The 16354-nt window shown below is 37.4% G+C and overlaps 1 protein-coding gene across 5 annotated transcripts in view; it reads left to right on the forward strand.

Annotated features, from left to right (window-relative positions):
• The window catches only part of SLC44A1 (solute carrier family 44 member 1), a 202905-nt gene that overhangs the window by 109515 nt on the left and 77036 nt on the right, over positions 1-16354 (forward strand). For all 5 annotated transcript variants that reach the window (XM_086683629.1, XM_086683631.1, XM_086683630.1 and 2 more), the window contains 3 exons: positions 7348-7517; positions 9467-9556; positions 15687-15826. In XM_086683629.1, the coding sequence (XP_086539755.1) occupies positions 7348-7517; positions 9467-9556; positions 15687-15826 (400 nt within the window). The remainder of the gene's footprint in view (positions 1-7347; positions 7518-9466; positions 9557-15686; positions 15827-16354) is intronic.

Below are 16354 nucleotides of genomic sequence, written 5' to 3' on the forward strand. Positions count from 1 at the left end.
GCATATCATGGATGCACAGAAGAGACAAGAAATATTCTTTATTTGGAAGGATCTCACAGTAGTTATAAATAAAGCCAGCTTTAAAATTACAGATTTTTTTTTAACAAGGAAACAAATTTGCAAGCATTGTACAATATATCCTCAGAATTAGGGGCGTAGGATTTGGAACATGTCTGATCTTGAGAACCTTAAGTGTGTATCACTAACCATGTATGACATGCGTCAACTTCACTAGGAATACTGAATTGAGACCATTTTTATTATATCTTAGTATATGACAGCAAGCTACAGGTTAACATTTTGAGACCCATCTTATGTCTGCTTTCCTTTGGCTTGCTTATGGGTGTAACTTGTGCTTTATTAACTTGAGTGAAATTTGAAATTTTCTGTTGAAAAAGTAGACAACGGAATAATATCACTTTAGTTGATTTCCAGCTCTTTTAGTCTTGTCACGTTGCTATTGAAATTAAAATGTAAAGCCTATGGAAATAAAAATAAAGGAACTGTTTTAAAAAGATAGTAAGTAGGGCCTATAAATTCTGGGCTTAGACCAATTGGTAAAGAGACTCCATTCATGAACATTGAGACTATTAGGGAGGCTGTGACAGTAAAGAAAAGGAGGTCCTTAGAATAGAGTCACATAGAATAGAGTCACATAGAATAGAGAAAATTTATCAATGTAAAAACAAGAAAGGCTCTGTCCTCTTATCGACTCAACTGCTAAAAGCCTGTTTTAAATGCATACTTTGAGTGTAGAGTCACATTTTAAGGCGTAAACATGTTATGAAAGGATTACCTGAAAGCCTTGATGTGAGGATGCCCCTGTGTAATATGGGTGGGGTCAGGTAAATCCTCCTGCACCAATGACCTCCGACTCTACCATGTTGAGGACTGCCTGTTCCTGGGTATCTATCTCAGGTGTTCCATTCTTGGCTGTATATAACTCACGTATCTCACATAAGGTGTCCTAAGGACATTCACTTTGAAGATGAAACATAGTATTAGAGGCTTGAGTTTTAGACATGGACAGACTGGGCTTCTCACAAGGTCATCTACTAATGTCTCAGTAATCCAAGAAGCAATGATGACCCTATGCCATCAGAAACCTGACTGTATACTGTTTATACTTATTTATATATCCCCATGTTTCACTAATCTTAGTACCTTACAGTCTAAAAGTATCTTACCACTTTAATTTGAACTCAGCCTGTTGGAAAGTAAAAGCAAAGTAACAGTTGATAGAAGGAAGTCAGATTAGGACCTTGTAAATATCATCATTTAGCATATGACAAGCAAAGTATAAGGATCAAAAAACAAAGAATTTGGGGCGCCTGGGTGGCGCAGTCGGTTAAGTGTCCGACTTCAGCCAGGTCACGATCTCGCGGTCCGTGAGTTCGAGCCCCGCGTCGGGCTCTGGGCTGGTGGCTCAGAGCCTGGAGCCTGTTTCCAATTCTGTGTCTCCCTCTCTCTCTGCCCCTCCCCCGTTCATGCTCTGTCTCTCTCTGTCCCAAAAATAAATAAAAACGTTGAAAAAAAAATTAAAAAAAAAAAAAAAAAAAAAACAAAGAATTTGTTCTAATAAAAAACTTGGGGCAATACCATGTTCCACACTTAGTATTAGATACCAAATCTCCAAAGATAAGTAAGATCTAGTCTCTGTCCTTAAGAAACTCTGTCCTTAAAAAAAAAAAAAATAGGGACTGTTTGGTGACTTTTTTATATACACTAAAAGACTAGCACTAGGCAAACCTGTGCTGAGGCAAGTGGCCTTCAGCATGGTTCCTATCTATTTTGTGGTCCTCTGAGGAGTGCCCTAGTGGGACAGAAAGAGCTAAACCTTAAGTCCAGATAGGCCTGGGGGTGAATTCTGTGTCACCAGTTTCTCTTTGCCAGCTCAAGCAAGTCTCTTAACCTCTCTGTGAACCAAGTTTTCTCTTATGTAAAATGGGAATGTTAATACCTCTGTCATGGAATTGTTGTAAGAATTAAATAGGCAATGTTTTAAGCATCCATTATTTAAAAAAAAAAAATTAGTGTTTATTTATTATTGAGAGACAGAGACAGAGCATGAGCATAGAAGGGGCAGAAAGAGAAGGAGACACAGAATCTGAAGCAGGCTCCAGGCTCTGAACTCAGCACAGGGCCCAACTCAGGGCTGGAACCCACAAACCACGAAATCATGACCTGAGCCGAAGTCAGACGCTAACGACCGAGCCACCCAGCTGCCCCTTTAAGCATCCATTATTGTGCTTGACATCTGGCTTAAGGAGTAAGTATTTCTGTCAACCTCTAGAGCCTCCCCTTTTGCCCCTAACCTTCCTGGGTTCCCAGGGACCCTTTGCAACCGAAAGCAATGCCTGTTTCTTAGATAAAAGCCATTGTAAACTAATTTGCAATAAAACACTCACACCACATAATTGCCAAATGGTTACTATTCCTAATGAGCTTTCGAATTTTAAAAGCAAATGCCTGGAAAGGGCCATATTTTATCCAAATTCATAACTCTCTGTTGATGACATGCCAAGCATGGTAGCAGTAGGGAGACAAGCTGGCCCTTATGCTTAAAATGCTTAAAGGTTTAGGTATAGCTAGAGAAAATTGCAGTGGTAGAAACAGATTACATAAATTCAGTTTATTCACCATTTATTGGATACTTCTGGATGCCAGTAAGGATATTAGGTGTTGGAGAATTAATAGCATGATATGGAAATGAGAAACCAATAGCCAAGAAAAAAAGTGTTATCTGTACATATTTTAAAATGAAGAATTCAACATTAATTAGCATTTATAAATCATCTGCTGTGTGCTATAGCCACCATATTAAGTTTCTCATATATATTGTCTTATTTAGTCCTTACAAAATCCTATAAGGATATTGTTCCTAATTTATAGATGAGGAAGTAGAAGATCAGTTAAATAAGTTGTGCAAAGCCACAAAACTAATCGTTGGGAATCATAATTTTAATCTAAGATCTTGTGAAGTCTATACCGCAGTTAGTTTTACCCTGATGTGAGCGTTTTCTAGTTGTATCCATAGTATAAGGTGAGCTTAGGGCCCTGCTACTCTGCCGTCTTCCCCAAGACAAAGTCCTACACCAGTTGGTTAAAAAAAAAAAAAAAAAAAAAAAAACGGTGGGGGAGCCTGGCTGGCTCAGTCAGTAGAGCATGCGATTCTTGATCTCAGGGTTATGAGTTCAAGCCCCACATTGGGCATGGAGCTTACTTAAAAAAAATAAAAAAAAAAATTTTTTAAAAAGAGTACAAGAATGAAAGTGAGAAAATAAATAAAATGAAGTGTTTGAAAAACCAATGAGTATTGCCATTATAGTCTTTATTTATTTGCTGTGTTTTCTGTGCTATAGAGCTATTGCCAGAATCCTTTATTGTTACTCTTTCTTAAATAAAACTTTTCCTTAGAAATCATGTGTAATTGCTTATTTATAACCTGAGATTTTAAGATAATGGCGATGCAAACTCCTGTCTTCACTTCTGAAGGCCTACGGACAAGAGATAATACATTGTTTGTCATCATATTTTGAGGGAGCTCATTAGCTATGATAGTCTGGACTTAAGGCAAATGGACAGTATGTTTGCCAAGGTAAGATACAATTTTCCTCTGAGTGGCTAATTTTTAAAAATCTTTAAAAGACTCATTATAAATTCATTTTGTTCTTGTTGACTGATGTTTCAATAATGTGAAACAGCATCAGTTCCTAACAGGACTACATTGACTTCTTAAAGATTCAATATTCTGTGGGCTTCAAGAGGTAGAGGAACTTACTATAAATAGAATTCTTTATGCTGTCCTCTTAATTACGAAGCACAGGGTGTGTCATTTAGGTTAGATACTAAAGTAGAAAAGATCTCATAGAAGTATTACTTTCTGAGAGGTATATGAAATCAGCTAACTAAAATTCATTGTATCACATAGGATTTAAATGGTAAAATATAAGACAAACCATTTCAATGCCATGATTACTTAGATTTTTTAACAAGAAAATCATCTGAGTATTAAAAACTCATGGCTGATTAAGTTGTTTTTGTTTGGTAGAGAAAATGAAGACAAGGGAGTGTAGTGCTTTTTCTTTGAAACTAAATATTTAGGGGCGCCTGGGTGGCTCAGTCGGTTGAGCGTCCGACTTCAGCTCAGGTCATGATCTCACCGTTCCTGAGTTCAAGCCCCGCGTCGGGCTCTGTGCTGACAGCTCGGAGCCTGGAGCCCGCTTCGGATTCTGTGTCTCCCTCTCTCTCTGCCCCTCCCTCGCTTGCACTCGGTCTCTATCTTTCTCAAAAATAAGTAAACATTAAAAAAATTTTTTTGATTAAGTATTTAACTTTGATTTTTTTATTGTAACCAAACATTGCCTTCTCTTTTGTCTTCTATTTCTGATATTCCTTACCACTTGACCATTTTGACCATCAGCCAGACAATGTAATCTGCCTGTACTAGTTTTATACCTTCAAATGTAGAGCTGTCAGGTTTTTCTTTAAACCAACATAGATTAAATTATAAGGTAAGGGACCCGTTGTTACTTTGCTTCAATTCTTTGAAGGAGACTTGTAAAAGTACTCTTTCCAATTAGCCAAGTGTTTATGGATAGTATAAAAATGACTTGAGAGGGTAAGAGTGCAAATATTGCTCAGCATTTCCTCTTAAATAGGAATGAAAGATTCGAATTTTAAGAGTATAATCCTTCCCTTTTCAAACCATCGATCCTCATTATAAGTCTGAAAAGCAGAAAAACACAAACACTACTGGGCATCTGCTCCTATTAATTTAGAATTACTGACTTATGGCTGGGATCTATCACAGTTATCATCATCAACATCATCATCATCATCATCATCAAAGACTCAGAGAGGTCTTACTCCTATCCTTTCAGCTAACGGATGGAGAAACTGAGAAAGAGAGATGGAGTGACCTGAAGCTATGTAATGTTAGGAGGATCACCCAGGGCTTTTGAAGTCAAGGCCAGTTTTCTTTCTGTTATAACAGGCTCTGCTCTCTTTTAGAAATGTCGTGTATGTCTCTTTGAGTATAAAACTATATTAAAATCCTGTTAGTATATGGGAGATACAGGTGGAGCTGCTTCTGGACAGAGTGTAAGGTACACTTGTGGTTATATGACAGGAAAAAAGAAACAGCAGGGCCAAGAAAATTGGTGGATGTTGAAAATGAGAAAATGACATCAGTATCCCTAAGGGAGATACATTTTATGTTCAAGGTTGGAGGCAAGTGAGTTAAACAGAGGCTATATCAGAAATGATAGGGTAATAAGTAAAGCAGATGAAGATATAGGTAACCATGGAACAGAGAGGACTTTGGTTTCAAAGGATAGAGAACGAGGCTTCAGTTAAAAATATGGTTAGAAGTCCTCAGACAGGGATATTAAAGTGTCAGGGACATTATCTAGATAGCATCAGGAAGAAAAACAGTCATAGGTCACAATGAAGCTAATGTGTCCCACATTAGCCTCCATTGACTATGAACTTATGGTTAATTCTTTTGATTCTTTCCTGTAATATTTCTGACGAAATCCATTTCACTTAAAGGTATTCTGTAATTTAATAGCTTTTTATATCATTAGTGAAACAAATTTGGTCAAAAACAATGACTTGCATGCCTGTAATTTAAGCCCTACTAAGAATGCTCTGACTTTCTGCAATTTCTGACAAAATATTGAATCTTGGACATTAACTTTCACCAACACCATTTTAGAGGTATACACAAATACACCCACAAGTCACAAGAGTCACTTCTTTTTTAAGTGAACATTTCTATCATAGTGTCACATCATTTTGGGGGGATACATTTTGCTGAAGCATAACTAAGGTAAGACTAGACCTTTATAATTATTTTATTGTTCCATGAAGTTCAACAGGATGGAAGATGTTGCCTACTCTTACTCCCAGTGATGCTCATTTACCAGCATTTAAGGAAAATCAATACATAGTACACGTTTATTTTTATTTGAAAAATATTTTTGTTGTTTTTTGAGGAAGGAAAAACAAAGATAGTGTCTTGCTTCAGGTCATACAAAATTGCTTGCTGAGATCAGAAACTTTGGAATTTGGTGCCCAATCATAGACTCTTCTCCACTAATTTGATACAAAATACAGTGCCAACCAAAAATGAGAGCATACTTATATCATTCCAGCCAACGGTGTTATATTAGAGCTATGACTGATAGTACCACAAATAATTCTGAAAATATGAGATTTATGTTAGTGATAGCTAAATTTTAGTGCACACAGAAGTGTGTATTTCTGTATGGACAGACATATGGACTCTCTTAGAATTCATTCAAATCACAACTGAGGGCATGTTCATAGAGCTTTTTTAGAATCTCTCATTGATCAGATGCATACCATACTTTCCAAGGCTAAAGTAGAATATGTTATAACAAACCAGACTTACTTATGTCATGGTTCACACATAACTATGTTCCTTCACAAAAAGAGTTGTGGTCAGTGTAAACCTGATAATAACGGATTACGTCTTTTTTTTTTGAACACAAATAATCTTATAATAAAAATTATATATAGAAAGAAAACAACTCAGAATCCCATGACCTTAACAAATCAGAGATTTTTCATTTATGTATATTTTTTCTGTTCTCATTTTTATGTATATATCTTTTGTACAGAGATACAACCATCACTTTAGATACAAATTTTTGTTTTTTTCCCCTTGTACTATTAACCTCGTGTTTCCATACATTAGTATCCATGGTTATTGTTTTAATTAGCTGCACATTATGCTGTATGTTGATGTCTTGGCATGATTAATTTATATGAGGATTATTAAGCTTGTGCCCCGAACACCTTTTTTAATGCAAGGTTCTGTATGCTGTTCTGATAGAGGAAACATTCTATTAATGGTGGCACATTTCAAGCAAAAGCATGTGTGTTTTCTATTTTTAAATAGCTTATGGCAAAAATTCATTTTCAGCTCAATGAAGTATATGTTCCTTAAGTTTTGTCATCTGCCCCTTGACTGATAGATGTGCAGGCTGAGGAGTTTTTAAGTGTTTGGTTTTGCTTTTGGTAGTTCTGTATGTGCGTATGTGTGTGTATATGTGTGTGTGTTTCTTTTCAGAAGGGGAGGGTAATGTCTTCTTTGGAACATGCACTCCACCCTCTTTGATAAGGCCTGTGGCAAGATTCGCATCCCTGCCCATGACAGTCATCTTCATAGCATTAAGCTCACGGCTCTTAGCGCCCATATGATGTGTGGAGGGTGGAGTGTATTGCAGTCATAATCACCTTTCATTTGTGTGTTTGATGTGGCATTTATATTAAGTAGGAGTAATTTTTTTTCTGATTTTTTTTTTCTTGTGTCACCAGTGCACCTATTCCATTCTTCCATCGCTGTGCTCCTGTGAACATTTCCTGCTATGCCAAGTTTGCAGAGGCCCTGATCACCTTTGTCAGTGACAATAGTGTCTTACACAGGCTGATTAGTGGAGTAATGACCAGCAAAGAAATTATATTGGGACTTTGCTTGTTATCACTAGGTAATTGTTTTTCTCATTATTAGCTATTGCATAGTACTGCAGTAGAAGACTGTTCTGTCTTTTAACCAAAATATGAATACAGTGGGGATACCTGTAAAATGTTTAACTTCCCATAGCCAAAATAACTGTTTCAGATTATATATAGTTATAAATATATACATATTTATATATATATATTTATATATCTGAAACTAATTTCCTTTCTTTTTCTATCATTGGAGAAAACTGGTGTTTTCCCAGACTTTGGTTACTGTCTCTAATAACCTTTAATATGATAGGAGGAGGCTTCTCTTAATGAATCAACACCCCTTTGTTTTCAGTTATGATTCCAAAGGCTTATGAAAGGAGGCCACATATTCTCTTACACATTTCCATCAAAGAACATAGATTTCTGATAGATTACTTTTGAAATATGTTTTTTTTTTCATTGCTACAGTTCATGATGTCACTGTATTGCTGGAAAAATTAGGAAATCTCCACTTGTTAGCCATTGAGTTTTATTGTCAATAGATAATATAATTAGGTAAATGTTATTTCAACTCCCTACATTATCCTAGAACTATATGTAGCCATATCAGAATCTATAGATCTTTCTAGTTGGGAGGAGTAAACTGTGGTAGGAACCAAGCAACTATCTCATTATATATGTGAAATGAGTTATACCTTATACCTGTTAACAACAATTATAGTCTTTGAGAAGACTAGCTGTATTTCCGTCTTGTCATTAGAGAGTATTTTCTTTTTGCTTAGGTAGTACTTGACTCAATTGAAATAATGCTGTCCATATGAAAAGCTATTTCTGTGATATTTGAAACGCTCCCATCTGTTTTTGGTTCCTGTACATTTATTGCAAAAGTGAGTACCTTAATAATGTTACCCAGTCACAGATCCCAACCATTTATTTGGCTTTGCAAATGGCCCGAAAAATCTTGACTACTAGTCTGGCTTTATGAAAAAATTATTTGGTTTCTGAAATAGTTGAATACTTTGACCAAGGCGGGGGGGATGGGGGGGAAACACCTTAAAACTGGTGATAATAATGTTAAGTCATTGGGATTCCAGTTTTTATTAGAATGGTTCTCTTGAGGCTTAAGATCTTTAAGAATTTATTTGTGAAATGGGCCTTTAAATGATTAAAGATGAACAAATTATGATTTCAGAAATGAATTTCCCCATGCAAAGGTCAAATCTTCCCAGTTTCTTTTTTAAGATTTTCACTCCAGATTTTAGCATGTTGGAATTTAGCTTGGGATGGGTAGAGGCATTTGGCTAAATAACTCAAACTAAGCTTTGCTTTTCTTTGAAGAGTCTCTCAACCAATCAGGACCCCTGACACCAGTTGAAAATTAAGGTCAGAGGAATTTGGGCCTCCGTAGGCTTCAGAATATTATTCTGTAGGATCAGAGCATCTCTTGGAGTTTTAGAAGAGAAATGACCAGAAAAAGATAAAATACTGTCTAGCTCATTGACCAACTGTTAGAGAAGTTGGTCTTGAAATGTGAGGATTACACATGGAAGTGTAGCTAGTTTAACTGATCTCTGTCTATGTGTGGTAATTTTTCTCATCACCAACATGACACATCATTCTCTACACTTTGTGTGTTAGCATGTATGTTTGCATGTGAGTTCCAATGTCTTCCCGTGGTGAATCCACAACAGTTCTGTGCTGTTTTTGAGTCACCATATGCATTTGCATGTTTTCTTTTCTGTCATTTATAAACCCACAGTTAGGTGCCTGTAGTTTCCAAGTGACACAATTCAAGTGGTGCACGTAGGCTCGAGTACCAGAAATGCAAAAGTAGCTAGTTACCCTTCTTCCCTAAACTGGGGTCTTGAACTGGTCAATAGCAACGTATTATATTCCTAGGAGAAAACAATTGAAAGAGTTTCTCTTTGTGTTTTCCAGTGTTTTAAAATAATATTCTACATGTTCTCTATCTTCCCTGCAGTTCTCTCCATGATTTTGATGGTGATAATCAGGTATATATCAAGAGTACTTGTGTGGATCTTAACAATTTTGGTCATACTGGGTTCACTTGGTAAGCTGCTTCTTCCTTTGTTTTTTAGTAATTAGAATTGAGAGTGAAGTTTGCTCTTAACAGTCCCTCAGTGCAGAACCACTTTGATTACTTTAAATAATTTTCCTTTTGTAAGCCTTGTGAATTCATTTATAAACTATAAAAAGACTGGTGAGTGGATTACACTGAAGTTAATTCACTGTGAGATCACTAAATGGAATAAAATGGCAGAGTCATTGGCATATTTGGAATAAAAGGGGGCTCACATTTTTCTGTCAGTGTCAGTTTGGGGAGAAGAGCCCAAGAGGAAAAAAAAAGCAATTGAGGCTCTGTTCTGCTTCTTGTTCTTTAATTTTCACTTGATTCTTTCAGTGTTCCCTGCCTGGCAGAGGAAGGGACCCCTTTGCTTTTATCTTGGACTTTTTAAAGGCCTGAATCTACCATTTTAAGGTGTTGAAATTCTTTCTGGTTAAAATATTTCTGGGAGGATAATTTTAGGTGTGTAAAATTTCATTACTCATTTTTCTATTGGCATTCTATTTTGTTTAATGTTTTTGTTTTACTATTTTTTAAATTTTTAATGTTTATTTATTTTTGAAAGAGAGAGACAGAGCATGAGCAGGGGAGGGGCAGAGAGAGACGGAGACACAGAATCCCAAGCAGGCTCCAGGCTCTGACCTGTCAGCACAGAGCCGGACGTGGGGCCCAAACTCATGAACCACGAGATCATGACCTGAGCCGAAGTCGGATGCCCAACCAACTGAGCCACCCAGGCACCCCTGTTTTACTATTTCTAATGAAACCTTATGGGATTTGTATGTTTATTGTCTTTTTTGAAAATAATAATTTCTCCCCCCTCCCAATCATAAATGTGACACCTACTAATGGTATCTACCTACTTCTATGGCAGAAAATAGAAATATAAAAAAAGAAAAAAGTTTTATTTTCACATACCACCTCTTTTCTTTAAAGAGAATTTACTTGGGGCGCCTGGGTGGCGCAGTCGGTTAAGCGTCCGACTTCAGCCAGGTCACGATCTCGCGGTCCGTGAGTTCGAGCCCCGCGTCGGGCTCTGGGCTGATGGCTCAGAGCCTGGAGCCTGTTTCCGATTCTGTGTCTCCCTCTCTCTGACCCTCCCCCATTCATGCTCTGTCTCCCTCTGTCTCAAAAATAAATAAAGGTTAAAAAAAAAAAAATTAAAGAGAATTTACTTTTGCTTTTAAATTTTTCAGGAACCCTACTTCCCTTCTGTTGACCACTATTAGCAACTTGAAATTCAGAATACATTATATATATGTATTATATATATATATATATATATATATATATAATATATAATATATAATATATAATATATATATATATTACATATATATACATATATATATATGTAATGTATTCAGAATACATATATATAATACAGATATATATATACATGTACATATATATATTTTTTAATGCTTTTTTTCACTGCTTTTTAAAATGAAATACTTTAATTCATTGTGAAACTTTTTTATTAGGGGAGTTTGTCCCCATTACACTTATGATCCTGTCTGCTATGTTTGGTCTTACTGATGTCATCTCTTTTATGTTTTCCTTAAGTCTGTGCTTTTTTATGTTGTTTTCCCTATCTTTACAATATGGATTGTGCTTTCTTTGGTTATTGTCACCCTTGCTTTGGATGGCATATATATATGCCGTGTGTGTGTGTGTGTGTGTATTTTTTAGTAATTTTTTTTTAGTGTTTATTTATTTACTTTGAAGGGGGTTGCAAAGGGCAAAGAGAGAGGGAGAGAGAATCCCAAACAGGCTGTGCACTACCAGAGCAGAGCCTGATGTCAGACTTGACTCATGAACCATGAGATACTGAGCCAAAGTCAATAGTCGAACGCTTAACCAACTGAGCCACCTGGGCACCCCAACATATATTTTATTTTTTATTTCTACAGTTGATAACTTATACATTTTCAGAAAATATTCTTTAATCTAGAATCCTATAATTTTTGAATGGCTCATTCTATAGAATTCTATCCTATAAAATTTTAAAATTCTATAATTTTTAGGGGTGCCTGGATGGCTCAGTCAGTTAAGTGTCTGATCTCGGCTTAGGTCATGATCTCACAGTTTGTGAGTTTGAGTCCCACATCAGGCTCTGTGCTGGCAGCTCAGAGCCTGGAGCCTGCTTTGGAATCTGTGTTTCCCTCTCTCTCTGCCCCTCTCCCGCTCATACACTCTCTCTCAAAAATAAACATTAAAAAATTAAATAACTTTTAATTCTGTAATTTTTAAAGGCTGAAATGAAGGAGTATGTGTTGAGTTTTCCTCCACCTCGTTTAAATTCAACATAAACTTCTTTCTTTCCAACCTGTCCCACTTTATAACTGTTACCAAATAATCTGTGTTTTTGCAATCAGGTTATTTTAAAATTAAAATATTATTTAATACATTGTACCCTTTTTAAAGAATTTTTGCTTTGCCTTGAAATGTTTCATAATTACATTTAAGTTTATTACATTCTTCTGTCCTAGTTTTAGTGAGAACTATTTTTTTAAAACTTCATTCTTGAGTTCTTAATTTTGGTTCATCTCTGTTTTGATGAGAATCTGAATTCGAGTAACTTATTCACGAAGCAATTGTGGGTCATATATTTTCTCAACTCTTGATTATCTAAGATTATTTTTGCCTTACATGTGAATATTGAATCTGTTGCATGTAAAATTCTTGAGGTGCAACACGTTCCCAGTGTCTGTACTTTACTTTTTGGAGACCAGTCTAATTTTATTTCTGAGCTGAAATCAAGAATCAGACGCTTGACCGACTAAGCCACCCAGACACCCCTTAACTTATTCTTATAATTTAAAGTTTCTATCTAGTTCTGAATCTTTAAGTTTGCCTATGATCTCTTTTTTGGGGGGGCAGATATTTTCCAACACAGAAGTAAGTTTTCTTATTTCTGTATTTGATTATTGTTTCTGTTCTAGTGGTTTTCTTCTTAGGACCATTGTTCATTCTTTTGCTGTCATCTTCTAAATTATCGTGCTCGCTTCGGCAGCACATATACTAAATTATCATTTTAATCCTGATAACATTTTCCTTGTATTCAGGAAGTGTTCTTCAAGCGTATCTTCCATATCACTGATTTAGTTTTCCTCACTGCTGGTTCTGTACTTGACTACTTCTTTCTATTATTCCGGTTCTTCCTTCTCCCAGCCATATTTCTTTTCATTTCTACTTGTGACCTTTGTATCCAGTTCTAGTGATGGTGTCTTAGTCACTTTGGGCTGCTATTACAAAGTACCATTGACTGGATGCCTTATCAACAGGGAACATTTACTTCTTACAGTTCTGGAGGCTAGGAAGGCCAGATTCAGGCATGTGCAGGTTCGGTATCTGGCGAGGGCTGGCTTCCTGTATCCAGCCATCATCTTGCTATGTTCTCACGTGGTGCAAGCAGGGAGGAGCTCTCTGAGGTCTGCTTTATAAGGGCGCTAATCCCATTCATGAGGGCTCCACTCTCATGACCTCATCATCCTCCAAACACTCAACTCCAAATACCGACGATCACATTAAGGATTGGGATGTCAATATATGAGTTTTATGGGGACACAAACATTCAGTTTATAATATATGGAGAATTTTTTATAATAAAAGTAGATTTGAATTCCAGTTCTGCCACTTACTTGGTATGTGACATTTGGCATGTTACTTAACTTTCCTGAATTTCGATTGTATTTATTATGTATAAGATGGGACTTGTGGGGCGCCTGGGTGGCTCAGTCGGTTAAGCGTCCGACTTCAGCTCAGGTCACGATCTCGCGGTCCGTGAGTTCGAGCCCCGCGTCGGGCTCCGGGCCGATGGCTCGGGGCCTGGAGCCTGCTTCCGATTCTGTGTCTCCCTCTCTCTCTTCACCTCCCCCGTTCATGCTCTGTCTCTCTCTGTCTCAAAAATAAATAAACGTTAAAAAAAAAAAAAAAAAAAGATGGGACTTGTATTACCTACTTAATAGTATCATAGTGATTCACTTTGGTCACATCTGTTGTACGGTTCCTGACACAAATTTATTTATTTATTTATTTTTAAGTGTATTTATTTTGAGAGAGAGAAAGAGAAGGAGAGAGGAAGAGACAGAGAGAGAGAGAGAGAAAGAGAGAGAGAGAGAGAGAGAGAGAGAGAGAATCATAAGCAGGCTCCATGCTGTTTAGTGCAGCTCCTGACACGGGGCTCAAACTCAAAAACCTCGAGATCATGACTTGAGTGGAAATCAAAAGTTGGGTGCTTAACCGACTGAGCCACCCAGGTGCCCCCCTGACACAGATTTACATGTTTAATAAATGATGTCTGCTGCGGCTGTTGTGAACAGTATCCTCCTTGATGTCTTCATTATTAGCTCATTCTGTTTTCTGTTTTTCTTTCTCATTTCTGTTTGCCTTTCCTCTCCTCACTTTTTATTCCTGTTTGCAGAGAACATATTTTATTCCATTTTTTTGAGGCTGCTACAATTTTCTTTAAGATTTCAAAATGGAAATATTTCCCTTTTTCAAATGTTTTTCAGAGACTGGTGGTTGTTGAAGTTTGTTTACTCATCTTCAGTAGAAAATAATTCTCGCTTGCTATTTGCCACCAGGTAGAGTTGGAATTTCCCTTTGACACTACTCAGTGTTTACTTGAGCGCAGGTGGAGGTCACGTTGATTTGCACAGATCTCAGCCCTATTTGTCTTCTCCCAGACGTTTATCTTGTCTGCCCACACATACATATCTTTACTCTGAATCTTCCATTTCCTTACCGTGGCCTACAAGGCCTGACAGTATGATCTGGTGCCCGGTGCCCCCCAGCCCACCACTCTTCCTACTCTGCCCCTTGCTAGTTGCTGTAGCCACAGTGGCCCTCCTCCTTTCTCTCCTGCCAGGCATGGTCCCATATCAGCATCTTAGAATTTGCTATCATCTCTTGCCTGGAACATCCTTTCCTTAGATGTTGTTTGTTTTTGTTTTTTTTTAATGTTTTTATTTCTTTTTGAGAGAGAGGTGGGGGTGGGGAGACAGAGGATCTGAAGCAGGCTCTGCACTGTCAGCATAGAGTCTGATGTAGGGCTCAAACTCACGAACCATGATATCATAGCCAGAGCCAAAGTCAGAGGCTCAACCGACTAATCCACCCAGGCACCCCTTTCCTTAGATACTTTTATAGATTGTTTTCTCCCTGTCTTTGATTCTTTTGCTCAGATAACATCTCACCACTGAGACCTTGCTTACTCATCTTCTCACAGTGCTTTCCCAACCCCAGCACTTTCTATCCCTATTAAAAAGTGACTTTTTTTTCTTAGACTTCATATTCTTTATTTTTACTTACTTCCTTATTTGTTTGTTTGTTTGTTTCCTTATTACTGTATAAGCTCCATGGAGGACAAGGGTGGGGACTGGGTTTTGTTCACAGCTCTGTCCCCAGTACCTAGATGGGTAGATGGCTCTGGGCACTCAGAATGAAGGTGTCTGATGCAACCCTCTTCTGTGGAGGCGGGTTGCCCCCCTCTTCTGTCTAGTTCTTGGACTCGGAACCAGTGATGAGGAGAACAACTCCCATCTCTGGCACACACTTCTATTAAGCTATCAAAGATTTCCTATCTTTTTCCCACTTTTGGTGGGAACCAAGTCTTTGATCTTCATTTGCTCATTGGTACTGAATCAACTGCATAACTGTTTCAGCACGAGGCAGGGGGGTTTCTGTGATGGCCCAATAGAAAAGATCTTTGCCTTCCTCAGCTTCATTGCTGATTTCTGTGACCCTTACTTGCTTCGTACAAACTCCCCAGCTCTCAACAGGTGCTGAGTCTCTTTATGATCAGTTCCTCTCGGGGTGCCTGTCTTTGTAGGCTCTCTCTGAGCTTCAGAGCCAATAATAGATACAGTTGAAGGATGTTTATTTGATACACTGAAAGATGTCTTAGTAACCTAGTGTGCATGATGAAAATGTAGTAAATGGAGCTCCCCTTATGCCTGCAAAAAGTTACAGCCACACACCTCCCAGCCAAATGGATTGTTGCCATGTTAGTCCCCCGGTGTTATGTAGGAAGGGTCCAGGAAAGTGAAGATTAATGTTAACATATTTTCTTGTGCTAGTTATTTCCAAAACAATTGTTTTTTGAACCCAGGTGGCACAGGTGTACTATGGTGGCTGTATGCAAAGCAAAGAAAGTCTCCCAAAGAAACAGTTATTCCTGAACAGCTTCAGATAGCTGAAGACAATCTTCGGGCTCTCCTCATCTATGCCATTTCAGCCACAGTGTTCACAGTGAGTATGGACTTGGGCCAGCTATCTTCTAGGTTTGTGTTTTTATTCACAGGGATCATTAATGAAGCAGAAACTCACCTCTGGCTATTGCATGCCTAACCCCGATCTCCCTTAGATAAAAACTACCCCATGGTATGGAACACTAAAGAGTCTTCAGAAGGCTTTCCTAATGGACCGTTTTATTCTGTACTGTCCGCTTGTTGAGAGAGGATTTTCACTTAGAATATTCACATTATCATTTGTTAAGAAGAACATATTATTTTCATAATACAATTCCTTTTTTAAAAAATGGGTTTCTTTACTAAAGTATGTTAAGAAATATACATATCGTTTCATTTACCTGTTTGCTAATTATCTTCCCATGTTTTCCCTTTAAACTTTTTTTTTTTCCTTTTTAAACTTTTAACAACATTATTCCAAATAAAAGTGATCTTTGCTGCCTGGGCACTATACAGTAAATTACTAATGAACATGTGGTTATATAATATGTATTTATATCTTTGGTCTGTCTCCTTCTCCTCTCTGAAA

This window comes from Puma concolor, chromosome D4 (assembly GCF_028749965.1).
Source record: "Puma concolor isolate L17-30 chromosome D4, mPumCon1.1.hap2, whole genome shotgun sequence".
Taxonomy (NCBI): Eukaryota; Metazoa; Chordata; class Mammalia; order Carnivora; family Felidae; genus Puma; species Puma concolor.